The sequence below is a fragment of the Vicia villosa genome, linkage group LG6 (assembly GCF_029867415.1).
Source record: "Vicia villosa cultivar HV-30 ecotype Madison, WI linkage group LG6, Vvil1.0, whole genome shotgun sequence".
Taxonomy (NCBI): Eukaryota; Viridiplantae; Streptophyta; class Magnoliopsida; order Fabales; family Fabaceae; genus Vicia; species Vicia villosa.
This window is the reverse complement of record NC_081185.1, coordinates 75,807,657-75,831,897: the sequence shown is the minus strand read 5'-3', so window position 1 is coordinate 75,831,897 and position 24,241 is coordinate 75,807,657. Positions and strand designations below refer to the sequence as shown.

The 24,241-nt window shown below is 36.5% G+C and overlaps 1 protein-coding gene across 1 annotated transcript; it reads right to left on the bottom strand.

The window, feature by feature from the left end:
* Nucleotides 1–13,515: 13,515 nt before the first annotated feature.
* LOC131611678 (tRNA (guanine(26)-N(2))-dimethyltransferase 1-like) lies at nucleotides 13,516–14,657 on the bottom strand. The gene is made up of 3 exons (XM_058883600.1): nucleotides 14,155–14,657; nucleotides 13,967–14,044; nucleotides 13,516–13,809 (listed from the first exon to the last, which is right to left on the bottom strand). The coding sequence occupies exons 1-3, from the start codon at nucleotides 14,185–14,187 to the stop codon at nucleotides 13,597–13,599; spliced, it is 324 nt and encodes a 107-aa protein (XP_058739583.1). The 5' UTR covers nucleotides 14,188–14,657; the 3' UTR covers nucleotides 13,516–13,596.
* Nucleotides 14,658–24,241: the final 9,584 nt, after the last annotated feature.

Below are 24,241 nucleotides of genomic sequence, written 5' to 3'. Positions count from 1 at the left end.
TTGCAGTTTTGATACCCCATTGAGACTTCAGTATAAGCACAAACCCCTTGGAGTGAATGTGGTTGTTCTAAAATCAGCGAGGACTTGAATTCTGCCTTTGAATGTCCTACTACCTTCAGTTGAATGGCTAGGTGCCCTAGCATGGTAGCCACTTAGCATTATCATATGTTCCTTCCACACACTTCAGATTACTTCCCAGAAGTGTATTCCAACAAAGGCGTACAAGAATGGTGCATTTATATTTTACTTTAGGGATTCGAGCAATGCAAATGATGCAATACTCAAGATAGACAATGTCTTGCTTATCCCTCGGTCGGGAGCCCCAAGCATAGATGTTAGAACGGTAACCACCATCATAATTGAAAGAATATTGCATATCATCGAACTCAAGAGAGATATATGTGGTGAGGAAGACCCTAAATACCAACTGAAATACCAACAGTCAGGGATATAACCGAGCACAAGGCACTGAAATTGCATCGGTTCCTTTCCCATATTATTTCTGTCTTTATTGACAAGCAAAGGCTTCTAAGAAGAAAATTTCAGGAAGAGATGACACGTGATATGAAGCAACAACTTGAAAATGAGAAATGCCTTTGCAGAACACACTTGATTACCACATGGCAAAAGATTCTGATGAAGTTGCACAAGAATTTGTAATGCTTTAGGGATTCGAGCAATGCAAATGATGCAATGCTCAAGACCAGAATACGTCTTGCTTATCCCTCGGTCGGGAGCCCCAAACAATTTCCACATATGTACAAGTGATGATTACCACTTTGGCTTGCATGTCCAAACTATCCAGAGAGAGAATAAATGACTTTTGCAGCTCTTGACATCAAGCACTAGGCACATACACACAATGTCTAACTCAACGGAGTCACGCCCCTTTGTATGGCTTCCAAACCTTTCTCCAAGAGGTGGAATCTTTTTCATTTTCAATACTCGGAAACTTGAAGACTTCAATGATGTGAATTCTCCTTACCAATTCATAAGACCTTCTCTTGAGGTGATATTAACATTTGCCTTTGGCCTATGAGGAACTTGTCTCAATTCTTCTTGTCAAAGAGAAAAGGCTTGAATAACCTCCATACACTGATTCACATTAGTCCCCATTTTATTTTTATCTTAGTCAAAACCCCACGGAGTTGTTCCATTGTTAACTTTCAAGCACATAGCGGTGAGAAGTCAATTTGTTGTTGAAGTCAGAATTTGAATGGGAAGGGCCCTCATAAGCTTCTGAGAGAACTATGAAATGCATGAAAATATGAATGCATGTTTCATTTCTAAGGGATCCTAAAGTCTTTTCATCAACTTTTGTTTCTCTTTTATTCTCTTTTTTTTTTGTTGCATATAGTATCTTTTCTTTTTTTTTTCTTTTCCATCTTTTATTTTTTTCTACTTTTTTTCGTTTCCTCTTTTTTTGGAAATAGACTTTAGAATCCCCCACAAATGAAGTGGATAAAGTATGATGTTATGCAATGCAAAAGCATGGGATCAAGGTCCATAGAATCTTAGTAACCACTATACACTCCTCTGAATAACTGATACAGGTCAGATGTCATGAGATCAAAGGTCCGACACCTTTTTGAATACCAGGAGAACCAATAGTCACCAACAGAATAGAATAGTCACCAACGGTACCTGTCATGTATATCCCACCCCACTCACAGGTGAATCTAGGTCAAGGTAGGTCAAAAGGTCTCCAGCGTTAACAACTCTCCTGAAACACCATCATTGTTGCAAATACATGCCAACAACGGTATCCCATTCGAGTCTCGGCTGGTCGTGGGTCTCATGATCGCAATCAACAGAACCTGACATTCTGTTGGCGTCATGACTATCCACTCTATCCTAGGTATCCTATGTGTCAACTCTGGCCTGGGTATTGGGCCTTTTACCTCATATAACATCTCACCCAACCTGCAAAACAGAACAGAAGACCCCAAGGAACACAAAATATAATCCATATGCATGATGTGCAAGCAGAAATAAACATGATATGCAAGCAGAAAAGTAAACATGTAAACATATATACAAGGTATAGACATAAAAACAAATAAACACCCAGTAAATAAACAAACAAACGCAGGCTAGGATCGACTAACTAAGGATGGACCAGCAACAGGTCTATCAACGTCCCCAGCAGAGTCGCCAGCTGTCGCTACCGCGAAAAATGGAATCAGAGTCGCCACTAATATATTTATCCCAAAAGGGAAAGGAATATCAGAAAACCTAACTCAGAATAAGAACAAGGTCTTTCGACCAGAGAACGGGGCACGGGAGTCGGTTACGCAAGGGGAAGGTGTTAGCACCCCTCGCGCCCATCGTACTCGATGGTATCCACCTACGTTTGTTTCTATCTAAAGGGTGTATAATGTCTAAACCTAAATGCGAATGAATGCAAAAGAAATACGGGGAAAAGAAGGAATTATTTACAAGTGTGTTCGCTTAGGCCCCGCGACCCAATGCCTACGTATCCTTTTCAGGAATCAGAACGACCGTAGTTCGGCTCCATAGTTTCCATTTGTTTTGTGTTTTTTAGTTGAACAGCGGTTAAGGTCACAATCCACGATGCTCGACCTTTGGAGACTTATACGCCTACTTTTGGAAAGGACTTAACTTGTTCTTAAGCGCCTAACAAGGCGAAAGAAAGAACTTGGGTTTGTGTTTTTTATGTAACTACATGATGAACAAAACCCAATACAAGGTTTCGCACCACTTCGTCACTTTGTTTTAATTCGAGCCTTTATTAAGTGTTTTAAATGTTTTTGGTTGGGTATTTTTTTAAGGGAATTTACTTTGCGATTAGAATCACATAAAATGTATAATGATCGAGAAGCAGATTAGGGAATGAATCCCACTCACTTCTATCCCATTATATAATGCTCAAGAAACAGATTAGGGAATGAATCCCACTCATTTCTATCCCATTAATTAATGTTTGAGAAACAGATTAGGGAATGAATCCCACTCATTTCTCTCCCATTAAGTAGTGACCGAGAAACAGATTAGGGAATGAATCCCACTCATTTCTATGCCACTGAGTGATTGAGAAACAGATTAGGGAATGAATCCCACTCATTTCTCTATCACTTTCTTAATGTGATTCGCCTCTTTATTTATTAGTGTTTTAAAGTTGAAAAGAAAAAAGAATGAACAAGGGAACTAACCTATTCTCTAATCTAAGTTATTCTAATCTAAGTCTAATGGCCCTAAGGTCAAGGATAACTATCCTAACCTATCTCAATTCCTCTTAACAAAGAAGGAAGAGTCTAAGGGAACATGGCAAAAGAATGGAGTTACAACTCCAACAAGATGAGAAGAGAGCCCTAGGGCAGTAGCAAGCCAAGGAAATAAGTGTCCTAAATCAAACACAAAAGCATCATGACATCACACGAAAATATCCACAAAAAGTTACCAAAGTATCGCGTGAATCGTTACTTAACAATTAGCGAACAAACATCCATTAATCCAAACAAAAAGCAAATAAAAAAAACAAAGCTTAAAGTCAGTAGCAATTAGTTCATTTATAGGTCCAAGACCTTGTACCAATCTATGTTAGTCAATTAACTTGAAACAAACAAAGTTCTAACAAAACTATACAAAACTAGGTCAAAACTAGTTAATAGAATTCAAATTAGGAGTGAAGTTAGAAAGATGTAATCAAATGCTATGAGTCAGTAGCCAACAACCTCTAATAGGTGTCTAAACAATCACAAAATCAAGTCAAGAAGTCTCGTACAAAATTATAGGTCATTTGGACAAGTTTTGATACAATCGTTAACCAAAGGTGAGTTATTTACAAGTGAGAAAGAAAAATCAAGTAAAATAAGAAAACATGACTTGAAAAATTCAACTCCAGGTCTTAGGACCTCTAAACATCCCTACTTATATGTACAACAAGAAACTAAGTCAATTGCATAAATGCAAAGCAAATTATAGGTCAAATTCACATGGTTATCCGTTTAGGAACGCACACAAATCGGGTATAGAAAATCTAATGAAAACCTAACCAAAACATAGAATCAAACTTTTATTTTTTTCACACAATATGGTATATGAGCCTACTGATATCACACAAAAAATGGCAATCAAATTCTACTCCTAAGGTATTAAACAAAATTAATTTGCAAAACCGATCAAACTTAAAGACACAATGAACATGTTGAAAGAAATGATTTATTAAAAATAGGAAAACAATTTCTAAAAATCTAGAAAAAATACTACAATTATTTACACATGTGATTCTATCTAAAACATATTTTTGTTCATTTTTTTATTTGAATTAAAACTGGTTTATGAGTCAAAAATTAGAGGTAAAACAAAATTAAAACAAAACTTAAATCTGCCTAGCAGGAGGGGTGTGTTAGTAAAAGCAATGAACTGAAGTTAGTTGAAAGTAGCGCTTGGGCCCAAATACAGGGGGGTGGAAATAACAATTTCGTATGGCCCAAAGCATAGATCCAGATTCATATTATCATGATTCAATTAATCCTAACAATCTCAATTAATTACAACTAATCAACGTGTTAACTTAATTAATATGCATAATTAGGATTAAGCAACAATTAAAATAGAAAAGAGGGATTAGGTCAAATATATGTGACCTTTGGGCTTTCTCGTTCTTCCTCACACGGACCTCACGGACGAACGGCGCCGGAGATCTTCTTCTCCGTGAAAACGCCCACCGCGCGCCACCGTGAAACAACAGACAATATCATCTCGCCTCATATCTCTCATGTTTCGACCCGTCCTTATCTCCGATCAAATCGTTTGCTCTCTCGATCTCTCTTCGACTCAAGCTCTCTCGATCTCTCTCCGTCTCAGTCTCACGACGCGCGATGATGATGTGTGTTGTTGTTGTTGAAGAAGATAGTGAGAGTCGGAGGAAGAAGATTTCAGATTGAAGATTTTGCGGAAGCTTGAAGATTGCGGAATCAGTTCAGGGGTTAGTTACACGATTCATTTTCTGTTATGATCTTTTTTCTTCTGATTTCTGCTAGCCGAATTCCTTCTATCTCTCTTCTGATTTTTTGCGTTCAATTATTCTGTTGGTGATTGAATTGAGGAAGGTTGAAGAGCTTTGGTGGTGAAGAGAGAAGAAAGTGATAAATTTGTGAAGAAGACGATGAAGACTGAATGAAGCAGAGATGAGGATTTTGTTATCAGGTTGAATCAAGAGAGAGGGAATTGAAGAGTGTGTGAATCGGTGTTAAAGATTTTCTGGTTTTCTTTTGAATCGATGATGAAGAAGAGAGAAAGATGAAGGTGAGTTTGTTTCGTTTCTGTTACCGATCTTTTTCTTCTTGTGAATTCTGTTTTGAAGTTAGTTATAGGTTGCTTGGGTTCTGTTTGGCAGTTAAAAATCTGTTAGTAATGGTTAGGAAGTGGTATGAAATTCTGTTATGTGGTTAAGTTAGTTTAGAGGTTTAAGGATTTCTGTTGAACTCTGTTAAAAGTTAGTTAGGACTGAAGTTGGGTTTATTGGTTGGTTAGAGGGTAGTTACGAAGCTGTTATAAGTTTGTTATAGAGGTTAGGGAGGTTATGAGAAGTTAGGGAATTCTATTTTCAGTTTGACAGTTGGTTATTTGAATTCAGTTATTGGTTGCTGAATGGTTAGAGAATAGGTTAATGGAAAAACTGTTAGTAGTGAGGATTAGAAAGAGTTAGCAGGTTAGGATATGGTTTAAAATTCAGTTAGAAATGGGGCTAAACTGAAAAAGCTTGAATCTGAATGTGGTTTTTTTCTTTGTTTTCAGTTTTGAAGATTGGTTGGAAACAAATATGTCGTGGCTAGCTGATAGTTGAATGATTTGGCTTCCTTGTATGCAGGGTAATTGATAGGTTGGATTTATTATTCTTGGGCTGCCATTGAGAGGAGGGATGTTGCTGTTCATAAGCCGGAGACGACAACCATGGCGGCATATTTTGTGATGCACTTGGAGATGGATTTGCAGGATGTGGACTTTGCGGTTTTACCACACCTTCAGCGGTTTTTTTTGGAAATGTCCAGCAGATGTGGATTGCCTTTGATGAGAGCTATTACTTAGAAACATGTTTCTAATCAACCTTCCACCAGCTTCATGCCTTTGGTTCTATTTATGTTTTTTTTGTTAATCTTTGTAATGGAGTTTGAATGATAATGGACCTAGCTTCTTCTTTTTTTTTCAAATTTTGTTTTGATAGACTTTGGCAGTAAGTGTAATGGGTTTTTGGATTTTGTAATGAACATGTAATCTTGCGGAAATTTGAAATGGATATTTGAGATTTTGGTTGATGATAATGGATGAACCCAAGATGAATGTTCTAAACTTTAAGTACTTTGTCTTCCAAATGAAACCATATGCACGCCTTCACCGACTTGTATTGTTGAATTGATTCTTGAAAACTTTGAATGAAGTTGCATTAACAACCTTGAACCTTGAATCATGCTTCTTGCCTATTTAGGAATATTAAATTCATAGTGAAGGAACTTGAAGAATGGATATTCATCTTGAATGTAGTGGAAACTTGGACCGTGGATGAATTATTTTTTACTTGTTATTTGAATCCAAATGACAAATTTCAAGTACTCAAAGTAATCCTCCTTTCCAATATTAAATCTTTTACTCCTTTTGCCAACTTGATTCCCTAGCGCCAATGACACGTAACCAATAAGTCACCTCAAAATAGACTTTGGTCAAAAGTCAACCCTCCGTGGTTACTTTGATCAAAGATCACAACATGACCAAAAGTCTTCAAATTTTGAAACGAAAACAATATTTCTCATCCAGATCTTGTGAATGCCCCAAAGTGGCTTGAAATTCATCTGCTAGTCACAAACACAGGGAAATAAATCCTTATCCATGGCCAAGGAGAACTTCAATTGAAACAAACTCGTGTGATGTGGGGACTCCAAACCATGTGAAACTCCAGCTCTATCTATGACCTCGATCCCCTGCTAAGTTTATTGATTAATGATGCATGTTATGTTAAATGACCTAATGGAAAGATGCATATGAAATGTGAAGCTTAAGCCAGTTAGAAATAAATATGTGGGCAAATTTTGGGGTGCAACACATTGTTTCAGATATGTTATGGGTCTTGTAGCATCCATAATTGAGGTCATGTGCACAAAATTTCAAAGTTCAAAAATGATGCATGACCTATAATTTTACTTCATGAGGCCAACTTTGAACAAGCATAACTCTTAGCTCAAATTGAATTTGGAGAAGGTTGAACACAATTTGGAAAGCCCTAAACATCTACTTCAAATCATTAGTTTATGTCTTCTTCAGAATCACTTGGGAAATTTGTGAAAAATGAGCCCAAAGTTGGATGAAAACTAGGTTAAAAACACTTAGAAAATTTCTAAGTGTTTATGACCTAAAACTTCAAAATTTTCAAAACCCTTAAATGGTTGATCTTTTGAAAAAAGTTGTATTGTAAGATGTTGTTTTATTTTTCAAGATCTACAACTTTCATGTTGGAAGTTTTTTGAGTTGTGTAGGTGAAATTTTGAGTTCTCACCATGCCCTTAAAAACCCTAATTCCCGACTTTTTGCTCCTTGATGAATTTCTTTGAATTTCTTTGGTCAAATGACTTTGACATCCATATATTGATGATATTGATCTTTGAAAGTCATTTTTTGACCAAAAACCTTAAAAGTCAATGATGATCCCACACAGTTGACTTTTCCTGACAAAGTGAATTTTTGGGCTTTTGTGTAGAAACAAGATCTTTTCCTCAAATGAATGATGTAAATGGATTATATTGAGGTAGAAGAGACTCTTGAATCATGTCTTGAGTTTTGGATCCATGCCCTGATTAAAAGTCAACTATCTTGGTGAATTAGGTCAAAAACCCTAATTGTCGACCAGAGGACAATGATGACTGTAGACTTTGAACTGAGGTGTAATGTCCAGTGGATCTTATCATATGAGTTATTTGAAGATGATTGATGTCTTTGAATGATCCCCTGGGGCTTTTTATGGTTTCCCAAAGGTGATCCCTGATTTTAGTCCTTGATAAGGCTCAAAACCCTAGTCTGTGGATCTGAGTAATTCTGTGTTTAGATGACTGGGTGTCTTAATCAATCATAGGTGAAATAATGAAGCTCTTGAGTCTCATGATTGTGTTAGAGACTAATCCTCCTATTGATTGATCCTTTGCCTGAGTTTTCTTGTCTTTGAACACCCTCGATTGAATGTCAGGCTGCTCTGGGTACTTGCTTTGACTTGATGAAAATCCTGAAGATATGTCATCTCAGGGGGGTCAAAAATTAGGGTATGACACCGCGCACCCTCTAACTTGTAGGGTTTGAGTCTCCATCTTTACATCTTTCATCCCTAGCTTGTAGGGATTTCTATTTATCCAATATCGTCCTTAAATAGGTTGTGTTCCGCATAGAGAACCTTATCACGAGGGACAACTTCGTAAGTACACGTCGAACGACCTCTCGAAGGTCATGAGACTTGGTGACTGTCCTGAACGGTCATCAGCTGCTACTTTCTGCGTACCCTTTAATCTAAGGGTTTCCCATTAACGTGTCATAATATCTAGCTTGCAAGTATCTCATTAGAGTCTAATGTTATCCTAAATCTGCATAGGCTATCCTTAGGATTATATCTATCGCACATCCGCATTGCAATACATACAAGGAGTCATAATACACAAAAATAAAGGAGTCCTTTGCGTACGCGTGCATTCGCATTTTCATGCATTCATACATTTACATTCACATTTACATTTTTATCTTCGCCCGCATCCATACTAACCATGCTAGCCGGTTTCCCGAAACTCCCAAAGAAATAAGAGGATCATCACCTATGGAGAAAGGAGGATAAGTTATTGAGAATGATCTCGTCCTTACTACAAAAAGAGGATGTCTTCCACTATGCCAACCACGTGTTCATGCTTTTTTGAAACAAGGTTATAAATACAACAAAGGCTATCGTCGAGCAAGGATTAGTTCAACAAAAGAGTTCCCTCATAGATACACTCAAGGGGTATCTATCCATAAAGGGGTTCATCTTAGAACACATCAAATTTACAAGGATGCTCTACGATAACCTGGGGCAAGAGTCAGTTCAGCTGGGGCAATACCCTGAACAAAGATGCATGACCACGATGGAGGGAAGGCGACATGTGTTGACCCCACACCAAGGGGCAAAAGAGCCATAGGTTCTTCATCAATCCACGAACTCCGAAGATTGCGAATGGTGTAATACTATCCTTAGAAAAAGCAAAAAAGGTTCAGTCAAAGGAAACTCATGAAGTTCCGATACGACGAAAACCCACCGCTAACAATTTATTCCCGATAGGTTTGACGTGCCCAAAGAAAGTTCGAGATTACCCTTTACTTCTACAAGTCCACGAACTAAGGAGTAAAACAAGGTCAACGGATTCACAAAGGAGGTTGTCCCTAGGATTAATAGGTTTTACCATTTCAAGTTGTAACTTCTACGATCACAAAGTGTTATTTGATGTAAAACGTTGTACCTTTCGAATAATAATTCAATAAAATAATCATGCATGTTTTTAAATCAATTCTTTCGCTCCGCTCTTGCATTACTACGACCTTCCATTTCAAACTATCTTTCAAATTATCACTCCCAATTATTAACAAACTTGAGGGAGAATGACGAATACAAATAACTAAATCTCGCTAAACGTATGCTTTCAAGGTAAGACCGAACCGACGATGTACAGGAATTGTTTCGATTCCCAAATAGTGGAGATATAAGGATGTTAATCCCTCGTTACCCCCTCGAGCCAGGAGTTGGAGTTTGTTTCTATTTATCAAATAAACCTTGATTTCAACCAGGGGCAGGGTAGATTTCAATTAATTCAATGGTGTATTTTGGTTTGTCAAAAGAATCAATCCATCCAAGCAAGGATTCAAGCAAAGGTTCAAGCATAAGGTTCAAGCACATCTTCTTCCTCAACATATCATCCAAGATCGAGGATGTATCAAAATCGAAGCTTACAAATCAGAGCCAACATGGCAGTCACAACATTCAATACCCAAGGATCAATATTTCCAAAGGAGTATTAAAAAAAAAAGAAGAAAGCGCCCGCTAAGTCAAAACAGAAAATTCCATGAAAACAAAACCAAATGACTTAGGCAAAATTTAGGGTATCCCGATGGATCAAATTCAAGGGAATTGGTTCATGCAAAAATAAGGGATAAAAACAAAACAAAGGCAAAATACAAAGCACAATCTTGTGACTGCTAAATTCTCGAAGCTTCTCATCTATGCTTGGATCTTTACAATCTTTTCTCATCAATGCTTGGATCTCTACTAAGACTTCTGCTCAATATCAAAACTGAAACGATTCTCTTACAAACAAAACACGTTCATTGAATTAGGCGAATTTTTAGGACTTGGAGAACATCAAGGAGAAATGGGTGGGTTAAATAGATTTTGAGCCTTATATCCATTGTTTCTTTAAACATGAACTAGGCCAAGTTACAACATTCAAAAGTCCTAATTGAGGCAAGGTTAACTACGAAAGCATATTAAGCAGGATTTTGTTATACTGACTCCTAGTTTGTTAAAACTATTTCTAACCACTGAGCTTCTTCAAGCATTCATTTCTAATCATCCACTCCTTTGATTTCAAAACTCGCAAAAGGGTACAACGCCATCCACGAATATACACTTAGCACAAAGGCGATCATTTCTGATAAAGACTCTTGAATGGCACTAGTGCAAAAAACACTTTTTACATCGGGCGAAAAGTACATTTTACATCGGGTCTGAGTCCGATGTAAATCCAAGCGATGTAGTAAATCCAGGACATTTTACATCGGGTAACAAGTCGATGTGAAAAGTCATGATACCACATCGGTTGAAATTAGGTCTGATGTGAAACAAAATCCAATATTTTTAAAAATATATATATGCAATGTTTAACTTCGGGTTCATAATAGCCCGATGTAAAATGTATGTTTTTACATCAGTTTCGATGATATCACGATGTAAAATGTATGTTTTTACATAGGTTTCCACGATAGCCCGATGTAAAATGTATGTTTTTACATCGGTTTCGTATTTGGCCCGATGTAATATTTCTTGTAATTTTTCACATGCATCAAAATGAATCATAAACTTCCCTCAAATTTTCCAGTCGAATTCGTGGCTATCTTACAATATTCAATGTTACATTATATTTGGAATGAATTAAATGCGTAAAGAAACAATGTAAATATCTCCAAAACACCCATATTCTTAATTCCAAAACTCAGTATAAACTACATATACATTACTAGGTGAGCCAAATTTTGAACTAACTTTGTTATTCTACTCTCTGCACATGGGTCGCCTGTTTAACATGACAATGCAGACCGGCACATAATTTCTACTTTCTACCATGAGAAATCAAGCAAGTTAACCAGTAACAAAGCAGGGAATAAAGACTTACGCGGATAGATAATGAGCATAACAAACAAGGGAATTCCAACCCAAAGAGGAATAAAGGTCAACGAATTCCCTTAAAAGGGTTTTTGGAACTGAAACCCAAGCGAAAATCACAACAATTCGTTTGAAATTAGCACTGTGTTTTCTTCCCCAATATATATTACCACCTCTGATGGAACAACCACCACCTTCTCCTTCATCAGCTCCTTACATAGCTCAGCTGTGAAAAAATTCACAAGTTTGCAAATTTTTTGAAATGGAAAAAGAGATTGCACTAACAACTCCGACCACAAAAGAATGAACCGTCGGGTTTGGTGTCAACGACCGCGTATGATCCAGCAATGATTTCCATAATAAGGCCATCTAGTTGAGACATCAAAACCATTGGATCAACTCCGGAGTCCATCAATTCTCTGGATCTTTTCACCGTCTCTGCAGTATCTGCTGACATTGCTACATCCAAAAGTTCCAATAATTTTTCATCTGAAACAACTCCAACCTGTTGCAGGTGATACAAAAGAGCGTTATTTGTAAATGATATACTCATATAACCAAAAGAAAAACTTATGTCGAAAACAAAAGCATTGTCAAAACCGTTACATTTCAAAGAAAAATAGTCACAGCAAACTCACAAGCTCGTTGACAAGAGAAGTAATGATTCTTTTTCCCAGCAAACTAAGTTGTTATAACATTGATCCTATCCAATCCTTCAAAGTATCCAATCCTATTAGCTAGCATACAATGTCTTCGTTATTCATTGAACCTGCATAAATAATAGACTTTTGGGGATTGCAAACCTGTCGAGAACAATCGACATATAGAGAGTAAATAACTCAACAATGAAATCAATAGTCGAAGTACTAGAATAAAGTCAAGACTCATTTAAAAAGATATCAATTATATTTAAGAATAGCTGCAATTCTGTCAAAATAATAACAGTCATAAAACCAAAAAAGAGAGCCGTAAAGACATATCCATAATATATAATTTGTCTAATTTAATTGAAAATTAAATAAGCTAATTTATTATTTTTTTTCACAGGAATTGAATCAAATATAGTTCATTCCAATAAATAAAAAATGAAAGAGACAAAATATAAAATAAAGCCAAAATACATATACTTATTAAAAATATAAAAATTAAAGTGGATAATTTGCAAACCCAGAAAAGTTGAGTTTGTGTGCTTTCGGTGGAGTGATTGGAAATTTTAGTAGTATCACTATTGAAATGATTTTTCATTTCTCTGTTTAAATTTGAATTCAATAATCATGATATCATAACCAAATAAATTTTCCATTTTGATACTCACCCAACCTAAACATAAATAATTATCACTGTTATTATAAACCTATAGCACATCATTATTCTGAAACTTATAAACCCAACAATTCTCCAATCTAATGGACTAATAAATTAGAAGCAACTAACAAACTAACCCAATCATTGCGCCTTCTGTAAACTCCAGCTATAAGTCCTATAATACAAAATCAAAACACATTAATTCTACAAAACATGATGAATGCATGCTTCATCAGATATCATCTCATCAAAAATCCACAGTTGAATTACCATATTGAGTCTAACTTGTTCCATTAGAATCAACACCCGCTGGTTAATCCCTACATGTTTGCCATATGTTTTCTTTTAATAAAACATATACTACTTTATTTGGTTGAAATATATTGAGAGAATAAATAAACACAAATCTGTCGTAAAAATCGAGCATGAATACCACCATAAGATAACAACTAGCCAATCCAATATTACAAGTTTAAACTACTAAAATCTGTCAAATTTTGAAGTCTTCAAGAACCTGCATGCTCAAAGTTGTCGGCCATAAAAATGTGTCATTATAAAAAACACCAAATCAAAATTAAATTAAAAATCAATTATTATTCAACACAGTACAATTTCCAAATACCAAAGAAAAACAGATTTAACAAATAGGCACATTTAACTTAATTCTTGAAGTGCCTAAATCTCTTGCCAAAACATTTAACTTAATTCTTCATTGAGCAAAAAGACACACAATCTAGAAAAATAACTTAGCTCAGCTCACTTTGATGAGCAAAATTTTGGTGAAAACAAATAAGCTTTCTTTTGTAACCAAAAAATGTGGAATTTCATGAAAATTTGATTTCAAGAGCCTTTTTTATGAGCTAAGATGTGGCACTATTATCTTCTTCAATTTATGGCTTCTTACTTTTAGGTTCTTCTTCTTTATTATCTTCTTCATTATTGAGAGCATTAAGGGCTGTTTCACCTATAGAGACATGCTTGCTAGTGATAGTTCGTCCTGCCTTTAGTTTTGGACCCCTAATGTCTTTCAGGATTGGAAAAAACCTCGAAACTTTCTTTGCTTGCGCCTTGCTAAGAGACGCTACAGCCCTAGCAAAATTAGCCTGAAAAAAGATAACACAGACAAGGAAAAAAACTTTATATTACCCTGTATAATCAGATTTTAGGAGGCATTTGGTTAAAGGACTTAATAAAAGCACTTATTTGATAAGCACTTATCATATGAGAGTTAAGTTTAAGTTGTTTTGATACTCAATATACCTGTAGAACGAGTTCCTTTGCAAGTATGATACTTCCAGGTTGATCTGCCGGCTGACCTTTCACGGGATGATTTTTAACCTACAATGAAAGGAGCGGGGCATTATTTTATATAGGAACCGACACCGACGATGACAGAACACAAATGAACAAGCCTTAAACATGAGAAAGTGAGTGTTTAAATCTCTTACCCAGCAACGCATAATGTCCCAAATAACATCCATAAGTGCATCTGACTTAAGCCCTATTGCACAAACATGAGATCTAGAGATACGATACCCTATTGCATCTGACTAAACAGCGAGGGATGTACATGGAACGACATCGTCCAGATCTTCTTCCATATTCTCCTTGTCGAGGTCGTATTTGTCATACTTTTTGCAAATGGAACCGATTCGGGTTAGAAGGTCGATGACGCTCACCATGGCGGTGGTACTTTTGGGGTCAGAATTGGATCTTGAATAGACTCAACTCCGTTCGATCTGCTTGTTTCAGTTGTGGCTCAACTCAAAAGAGGATTTCAAGGAGAGAGACCATGGATACAACTCAACTCAAAAGGAAGAAGGCGGAGGAGGAAGGCGAAGGAGGCCGTGACAGCGAATAGAGTCGTGACGGCGGAATAGGGTTTCAGAAGAATAAGAAATGAATGTTGTGTCTGCATATAGAAGGAAACGGGTTTTAGGGAAAAATTGGGAGTAACATTTTCCATCGGTTCTTTGATTGCCCGATGTAAAGGCTAACTAATTTGATATTTCCCATCGGTTATTAACTGGACCAATGAGAAGATCCACTGTGCGTTCTATTTATCACATCGGGTATGGTCTAGGCCTGATGTAAAATTCCTTATAATAAGATTTTCATTTATTTACAATTCTGCCACCGCCTTTATTTTCATTTTATTTACAATACTGCCACTGTGTTATACATTTTTCATTTTTTCGTATATTTTTTATATCATTGTAAATAAATATCTGATGTAAAATCTTTTTACAAATATTTTTCATATCATATATTTTAATACCTGATGTAATATGCTTTAAGCAAATGTCATATTTTTAGTAGTGTGGGGAAACCACGTCCAGAGGGTTTTCCTAAAACAGGGGCATACAACCAAACATCCTATTAACTAGGGGCATTCTTCCTAAGGTCCAATCGACCTGGGTCACATCTCGAAGCAGTCTCAATCAGGGGCATGTCAAACATGGGATAAATTCAACCCCCATATCTGGGAAGTCAGGGGCACACCCTTCAATCTAAACGTCAAAGCATATGACAAGGTTATTTCCTGGGGCACTTCCCTCATAAGCATCTTTTCCCACGAAAATATTGGGGCAATGGATATCAAATCCATAAGACGCACAACAAAAGGAAAAGGCGTCTTCACACTTTACAACCTCGAATCAATCTTTCCCCTAACTACGATCTTCAAAGTTAAAAAAAAAAACAAGTATTGGGAAATCGCGCTAGCATCCAACAAGCTTACAACATTAGCAAACTATAAACGCTTTGGTTATCAACAACCCATCATTGGAGCATCATGCAAAAACATTTATGCATTACATATTTTGGTTGATACAAGACACCATACCTTTCTAGGTGGTCTTCTCTAAGACAATCATCGCCATTTCCAAGAACCTTTTTTAGGTAGTCTTCTTTAAGACATTCTCTTTCTAAGAACCTTTTCAGGTAGTCTTCTTTAAGACAAATTCTACGATCCTTTCTAAGAACATTTTTAGGTAGTCTTCTTTAAGACAATCATCGTCATTTCCAAGAACCTTTTTAGGTAGTCTTCTTCAAGATATTCTTTTTCTAAGTACCTTTTAAGGTAGTCTTCTCCAAGACATTCGTTTTCTAAGTACCTTTTCAGGTAGTCTTCTTTAAGACAATTTGTCATCCTTTTCAGGAACCTCTCCGAATAGTCTTCTTTAAGATATTCTAAGAACCTTTTAGGTGGCCTTTTTCTAAGGCATCCATTATCCTTTCCAAGAACCTTTTTAGGTAGTCTTTTTAAGACATATCCTTCAGCCTTTCTAGGCAGTCTTCTTTAAGACATTCCTTATCTTTTGCTCAGAACCTTTTTTAGGTAGTCTTCTTTAAGACAAATTGCGTCCTTTGCTAAGAACCTTTTTAAAGTAGTCTTCTTTAAGACAAATGTTCACATCCATTCCGGAAACCCTTTTAGGTAGTTTTGTTTAAAATGTATCATAACCTGTCTAGGTAATCTTTTTTAAGGCGTTTTCATATCCTTTCCAGGAACTCCTTTAGGTTAATCTTGTTTAAGACATTCCATATCCTTTCTAAAAGCCTCTCCAGGTGAATCTTGTTTAAAGACACATCTCAGCCTATCTAGGTCAGTCTTGTTTAAGGCATATCATGTCTTTCTAGGTAGTCTTCTTAAAATATTTATCCAATCTTTTCTAAGACATAATCCTATTTCCAATCCTATTCCAATCCTATTTCAATCCAATTTCCAATCCTATTCCAATCCTATTTCCAATCCTATTTCAATCCTATTCAAATCCCATTTCAAATCCTATTCCAATCTCATTTCAATTTCAATTTCAATCCAAATCGTGACCTTTGCGTTACGTCTTATCACGTTAATCCTTTAGCGATGATATGGCACCGAGTTATTTGGTACGTAAGTAACCAAGACTCATTTCAATTTCAATTTCAATCCAAATCGTGACCTTTGCGTTACGTCTTATCACGTTAATCCTTTAGCGATGATATGGCACCAAGTTCTTTGGTACGTAAGTAACCAAGACTCATTTCAATTTCAATTTCAATTTCAACCCAAATTGTGACCTTTGCATTACGTCTTATCACGTTAATCCTTTAGCGATGATATGGCACCGAGTTCTTTGGTACGTAAGTAACCAAGACTCATTTCAATTTCAATTTCAACCCAAATCGTGACCTTTGCGTTACGTCTTATCGCGTTAGTCTTTTAGCGATGATATGGCACCGAGTTCTTTGGTACATAAATAACCAAAACTCATTTCAATTTCAATTTCAATCCAAATCGTGACCTTTGCATTACGTCTTATCACATTAGTCCTTTAGCAATGATATGGCACCGAGTTCTTTGGTACGTTAGTACCAAGACTCATTTCAATTTCAATCCCAACCATGACTTATTGCGTTAGTCCCTGAGCAGCAATAAGTTATGTCATATCACGTTAGTCCCTTGGCAGTGATATCCTTCCAAATCTTCTCGCTGATTCGTATCACGTTAGTCCCTTGGCAGTGATATAGAGTTACGTCTCCTCACAAATAAGGGATCTATTTTCCCTGTTTCTCCAACAGTTCTTCAAACGGGTTTATCACATTAGTCCCTCGGCAGTGATCTCCTTCAAAACTTCACCAACAAACAAGGTTTTTTTTTCTTTTTCAAATTTACTAACATACTTCAACTAACATAACTAACAATCATGCATCATTCAATTAACATACTTCATTCATGCATAACGCATATACATACATCGCTCTCATGTATTTTGAGAAGCTCGCTGCATCATACATCGCATGCATCATAACATTTCATAAAATTCAAGTTGCCTTTTCAGGCCATGCTACAACCAAAACACGTGGTTCCTTCCAGAGAGCATCTGCTTCGCATTCAAAAAAGAAGGATATTTACCTGGGGTGGCATCTTTAAGCTCATCTCCCACGGAACTTTTTCCCAACAAATGCAAATTTCGGGGCATTTCAGTGTTCAATCATATTCTACCTTTAGATTACGATAGGCAGACGTGCCTATCTGACTCTCCAGGTTTAAGAAGATTGAACAGGGGCAGCTGTCATACCCCAAAATTTGCCCATCCTATTCTAACATTTAATTTTTTATTTATTTTATTTTTTATTTTTTATATTTTATTTTTTATATTTTATTTTTACTTTTTTTTTAACTTTGGTTTTATGAGAGTTTGGTTTAATTTTACTAACATTAGCCTTTTTAAATAACTTGTTTAAAATATTTGTCTAGTTTAAAATAAGTTTATCTTTACTAATCTAAATTCATTTATATAATTGTTTGTTTTAAATTATTTTTAAGTTTAGTAATTATTAGTTTAATAATAGTTTTATTTCTTATTTTAATAGTTATTATTTCTACTTTTACTTAGAATAGATTTACCTTATTACTATTATTTTTAGATTCATATTATCATCATATACTATTATTATACTATGTTTTTTATTTTATTTTATTTTATTTTTTATTTATTTTTATTTGTCCATTATAATTATGTTTAGTCAAGAGTTTTATTGTCATTAAATCAAAATGAAAGAGAGGCAAATGATAACGTGAAAAGGACCAAGAAACATCTAAACATGCCAAAATCAAAACCTGCATCTTCAACTTCTTCAAATTCAATCATTCCAAAAAGGCAACAAATCTCAATCAGATTTTAATATGATTCAATCAAGAGTTATTTGAGAAAACCTAAATTGACATTATAAAAGGAGGATCACAGAACCAAGGGGGATTTTTTTTCGGCAGCCAGGGGACCATATACAAACTGGAAAAAGCGTGGTGCATAAGGAAAGTTGCAGACAAGTTTTACTGGGGTTCCAAGCAATTTCGAACATCAAGTCAGGTCCTTGGAGGTATTCTGAAGCCAACAGTAGCACCACCATCGACTGAAACGACCTGATACGCCAGAACGCGACCGTAGAAATCTCATTCTTTTTACGAATTTGATTTCGTATATACAAGTCTTTTAAATGTGTTTTGATGATGTAATCAGGCTTATAACGTTGTTGCAATGCTTTCTGGTTAATTTAATTTGAATTTAAACACATGTACCATATTACACCATTGTTAGGGTTATTAAGCTCTAATTTGGGGCTTTGTATTTTAAGCAAAATTAGGACGAACCAAGAGTACTATTGAAATCAGAGCATTGGTTTTGGTTTACCTATGGTCTTGTATCAGATTTATATTGGCGATATTATGGTATTCAACTCGCGGGAGTTCTGGCTACGGCAAGCACAACAAGTAAGACGGGGAGTGCGCTGTTAAAATTTAAATGTTAATTTTTTTGGTTCATATGCATTCCGTTTACATTGTATAGCAACATGAGCGCGCAACACAAATGTTAAGGCATTTTGGTGGTTATGCCATGGACACGAGTTCGAACCATGGCTGGGTTTCCTTTTTCTTTGTATTTCTTTGTTTACAAATCCTGCACGCACGCCTCCAGAAGGCCTACGGTGCACCTCAGGTACGGACCATAGGATCTTTCTTTGTTTACAAATCCTGCACGCACGCCTCCAGAAGGCCTACGGTGCACCTCAGGTACGGACCATAGGATCTCTCTCAGTTTAGATCCAACGCTCCACAATATGAAGCTCCACCATGGATGCGTACCAACTAGCAGCATCAGATTATAGCGCCCTACCAGGTTTTATTATATGTTTTTTCTATTGTTTAATTATATTATTTAGGTTAATTAGTTATGTTTAAGTTAATTAATTTATTTGATTAGGATTAGGATGTTAATTAGGAAAATTAGTATTAGAATTATATTTCCGATTATTTTTCTGATTAAATCGATTTAATATATTTTAATTAATTTTAATTATAAAAATCATAAAAACCCTAGAAACCCTTATTAACCATTAGGATTTGTTCAATCCCATTAGCCTTTTTTTCAGTCATAATAAGATTTAATTTATTATTCGCTTCGATTAAAACAATTGATTGCGGTGGGTAATAATCAAGTAATTCTTTAATTAAATATAAATTAAAATAACATTTATTTGGCTAAAAGGTTTCAGCCATTTTTATTGGTTGCGATGATTAGCCTCTTTTCTTCATTTTAATTCATTATTATTTTTAATCGAATCAATAGATTACGAGGGGTAATGATGCAAATTAATTCATAAAAATTGTTAAAAAATACTATTATTCGTTATTAGTGATAATTAAATCAATTGATTAAAATTGGTAACGATACAACTACTAATCTGTTAACTATGGTAATTGAATCAATCGATTATTGCGGTTAATAGTACAAATTAAAATCAGGGTTGTACGCCAAATCCTAAAACACTTCCCAAATCTAAAACTTTCAAAACACTTCAAATCAAACTACGGATTTTCATCCTTATTCAAAACTACGATAAGTCATTCAAAAAGCCTCTAAAACCATCTCAAATCAAATTTTAACTCTAAGGGCGTACAACCCTTCCCCGAACTACGTTGACTCTGATTCTCCCTAAGGAGATACGTAGGCACTTGGATAACCAAGGCGAGTCCCTCTTCCCTAAAATCTCATTTTCCCCTATTCACTTCCTTAGCTATAAAACCCAAATATTTTAGCCATAAACTATTACCTTAGATTCAAAGCCATAGGAAAGGGTTGAGGGTGTCTAACACCTTCCCTCAACCTGATTATAATAACTTACCCTGGATCTCATAACTGCGTAGGGTTTCCTATCCGCTCTTCAGAATAGGTGGCGACTCTAAAACCTTCAATTTTAGGGCAGGTTGCTACACCTGCAAGACCCAAAAAACTACGAATCTCGAAAATAGACTTCGGAGCTGCCCACTACGACACAACTTCTACTTTTGCCGGATCTACGGTAATCCCACTCTTGGAAATCACATGGCCAAGGAAACTCTCTTCACTTAACCAGAATTCACATTTCGACAGTTTAGCATACAGCTTCTTCTCTTTTTAGCAACTCCAACACAATTTTGAGATGTTCTTTATGTTCCTCTTTGCTTTTGGAATATATCAGAATATCATCTATAAACACCACTACGAACTTATCCAAATAAGGATTAAATATTCTATTCATATACTCCATAAAGAAACCAGGTGCATTTGTAACTCCAAATGGCATCACTGTATACTCGTAATGACCATACCTCGTTCTGAATGCAGTCTTCTGAATATCGTCCGGCTTCACACGAATATGATGATACTCAGACCTCAAATCAATCTTGCTGAATACACTTGCTCCAATCGGTTGGTCCATTAAATCATCAATTCTCTGTAATGGATACCGATTCTTGATAGTAACCTTATTCAGTTCTCTATAGTCTACACACAACCTCATAGATCCTTCTTTCTTTTTCACTAATAACATAGGCACACCCCACGGTGACACACTCGGACGAATAAATTCCTTCTCAAGCAATTCTTCTAATTGACTCTTCAACTCAACCAATTCCGATGCCGATATGCGATAAGGCGCCATCGACACAGGACTCGTCCCAGGAATTAAATTAATAACAAACTCCACTTCTCTCTCAGGTGGCAGCTCCGTAACATCTTCTGGAAAAACCTCTGGAAAATCACACACCACTAGTAATTCACTACTTACCGCTTTTCCTTTGACTTCCATGGAAGCAAACAATACAAACACCGCAGTCCCATCTCTAACCGCTTCATTCACTTGCTTAGTGGTCATCGTTAGATCTTCAGCACTGACCTCTTCAAGAAAACTAACCGTCTTCGTGAAATAATTAATATAAACCCTGTTGAATTGCAACCAATTCATCCCTAAGATAACATCTAGTTGTTCTAACGGAAGACATATTAAGTCCATTCCGAACTCCTTACCAAGAATGTCAACAGTACAATTCAAACAAGCACACGAAGTAGTTACTGAACCCGACGCAGGAGTGTCAATAACCATACTTCCACCAATATCAGATATTTCTAATTCCAAACGTTTAGCACATTCCAATAAAATGAACGAATGAGTCGCTCCAGTATCAATAACTGCAACTAAAGGTGTGCCATGAATGAAACACATACCTTTAATCAATCTATCATACGGAGTAGTCTCTGACCCAGACAAAGCAAACACCTTTCCACCAGATTGAGCCTTCATTGGTTTAGTGCACTGTGGACTAATGTGACCCTCTTCACCGCAATTGTAGCAAGTCACGGTCTTCATTCCACATTCAGAAGCAATATGACCCGCCTTACCACATTTGAAGCATTTCCTTTGCTCTTTCTTGCACTCACTCTTTTTATGTCCAGTAGCACCATAGTTGTAGAATCTAACGAGGGCACTAGAATCTCCCCCACTAGGCTTCTTCCAATCTCCAGCTCTAGGATTTCCCTTACCATAAGGCTTACCCCTATCCATCAGTTTCTTGCCTTTCTTGTCAATCAACTCGCGAGAGTGAGATGACTTCAGCTTAAGGTTATCCTCTTTGAATATCCTGCTACAATCTACCAAATCAACAAACCTGTGAATCCTCTGTACTTGATACCTTGCTTAATCTCGTCTCTGAGACCATTCTCGAACTTGATGCACTTCGAGAATTCACCAGCTTCGTCATTGTTGTAGTGAACGTAGTACTTCGCCAACTCAACAAACTTCAAAGCATACTCCGGTACCGTCATATTACCTTGAGTCAGCTCCATAAATTCAATTTCTTTTCTGCCCCAAACGTCTTCAGGAAAGTACCTTCTCAGGAATTCTCTCTTGAACACAGCCCAAGTAATTGCTACACCAGTAGCCCCGAGTTCATCTCTGCTAGCCATCCACCAGTAATCAGCCTCTTAAGACAACATATGCATACCATACCTCACTTTCAGATCCTCGGCATAATCAATGACTCTGAAAATCCTCTCAATCTCCTTCAGCCATTTCTAAGCACCTTCGGGATCATGCGTGCCCTTGAACAACGGAGGATTGTTCCTTTGAAAGTTCCCCAATTTCCTGACAGCACCAATCCCAGCTCCTCCGGGATTTCCTCCCAGCACACCAGCAATCATGCCAAAGCCTCAGCGATCGCATCATCGTTCCGTCCACCTCTTCCAGCCATTGTTCTGCTAATTCACCAAGACAATTCCATTAGCACAAAAGTATCAACAGTGATCAACTCGCACTAGTCGCATACAAAGTAAAAGATTGACACTAAGACTCTGGTCACAACGACCGACTATGCTCTAATACCACTATTGTAACACCCTTCTAAACCCCGCGGAAATAATTAAATAATTCAGAGTAAACATGAAATACAAGGGTATCACAATTATTTTAACATAAAATACCATAGTCAATTGTCATGCCACACGAGGAACAATTTAACATAAAACACAATTCATGTTCAACACATCGGATTATAATTCGTAACATTGCATATTCATCATCCATGCAAGTTAATCCAATACAATTACAAAACAACAAAACCAATTTGAGTAATTCATCTCTAAACTAGTGTTCCCCAGTGTTACAATCAGAGCATGACCGACACGACTCATGGATGAACTCTAAGAGCTATCCTCACCGAATCAGCTAAGCCTCTACTCCTCAATCTGAAAAACAACATGAAAGGGTGAGTTTCATTCACAATTAACGAGTATTATATAGTCGTAAGCAATAAATTTTTAAGGAATTATCAATCACTCAATCCTACATGTATACAAACATTCCACAATTCACATCCATCAACATGCTCCAAATACATCATCATTCATAATACAATTCATTGCAAGTCGTAACATGTTGTAGTGTATATGAATGAAGTGAAACTAATGCATGTGGTGCCAAACCATGGGCTGAACCCATTCACCAATTGACCTACTCCTCATCGAGATACGGTCCATCGACACCAATTCCGCACAATGGGAATTATGTCCGCCAATTGATCCAAACATCACAGGGATCCATCACCGAATGCATATGAATGAATGTACACACATATCATACTTAAAACATCACCAATAACGATGAACAATTCATCTCATCACCACATCACCGAATAAGTATGTACATGTTTTCAAAATCATTCAAATAATCATGCATCCATCATCATAACAATAATAATAATAATCACAGTCAAATCCTTCACCACATCAATCACATTGTCACACATCACATTATATGCACACAATGTCTAATTATCATCAAAGTAATTAAATCGAGTTTTGAAATAAATTCGGCCACTGCCCATTTTATCACTTTATCATGTAAAACATATAATTAGCTTTAGAATGCCCAAAACGGCACATAAATCGGACAAACAGATCAAAAGTTATGACCTTCAGAATATTTTTCAAAAATTGCATGTTGTGCGTCGATGCATGGACCCCTTCAAGTCGAAGCAAAGAGTTTCCACCACTCTCTCTCTCTCGGGTAAGTGCTCGTCGACACTACAGGTCGACGCAAATTTGCTGAACGTGTCGAAGCAACTGACACTTCGGTCGACGCATTCTGCGTTTTGTGCAGAATTTTGCTGCGATTCTAACATCCTTCCTCTCCCAAATTTCAATCCATTCCCACCATAATAATTCTCACATCAAA

Excerpts from the sequence above, each read along its gene's own strand:
- LOC131611678 (XM_058883600.1), bottom strand. The coding sequence starts at position 14,187 with ATGGATGTTATTTGGGACATTATGCGTTGCTGG. Across the intron at positions 14,045-14,154 it reads GGGACATTATGCGTTGCTGG|GTTAAAAATCATCCCGTGAA; the intron begins GTAAGAGATTTA and ends CTTTCATTGTAG. Across the intron at positions 13,810-13,966 it reads CAAAGGAACTCGTTCTACAG|GCTAATTTTGCTAGGGCTGT; the intron begins GTATATTGAGTA and ends ATCTTTTTTCAG.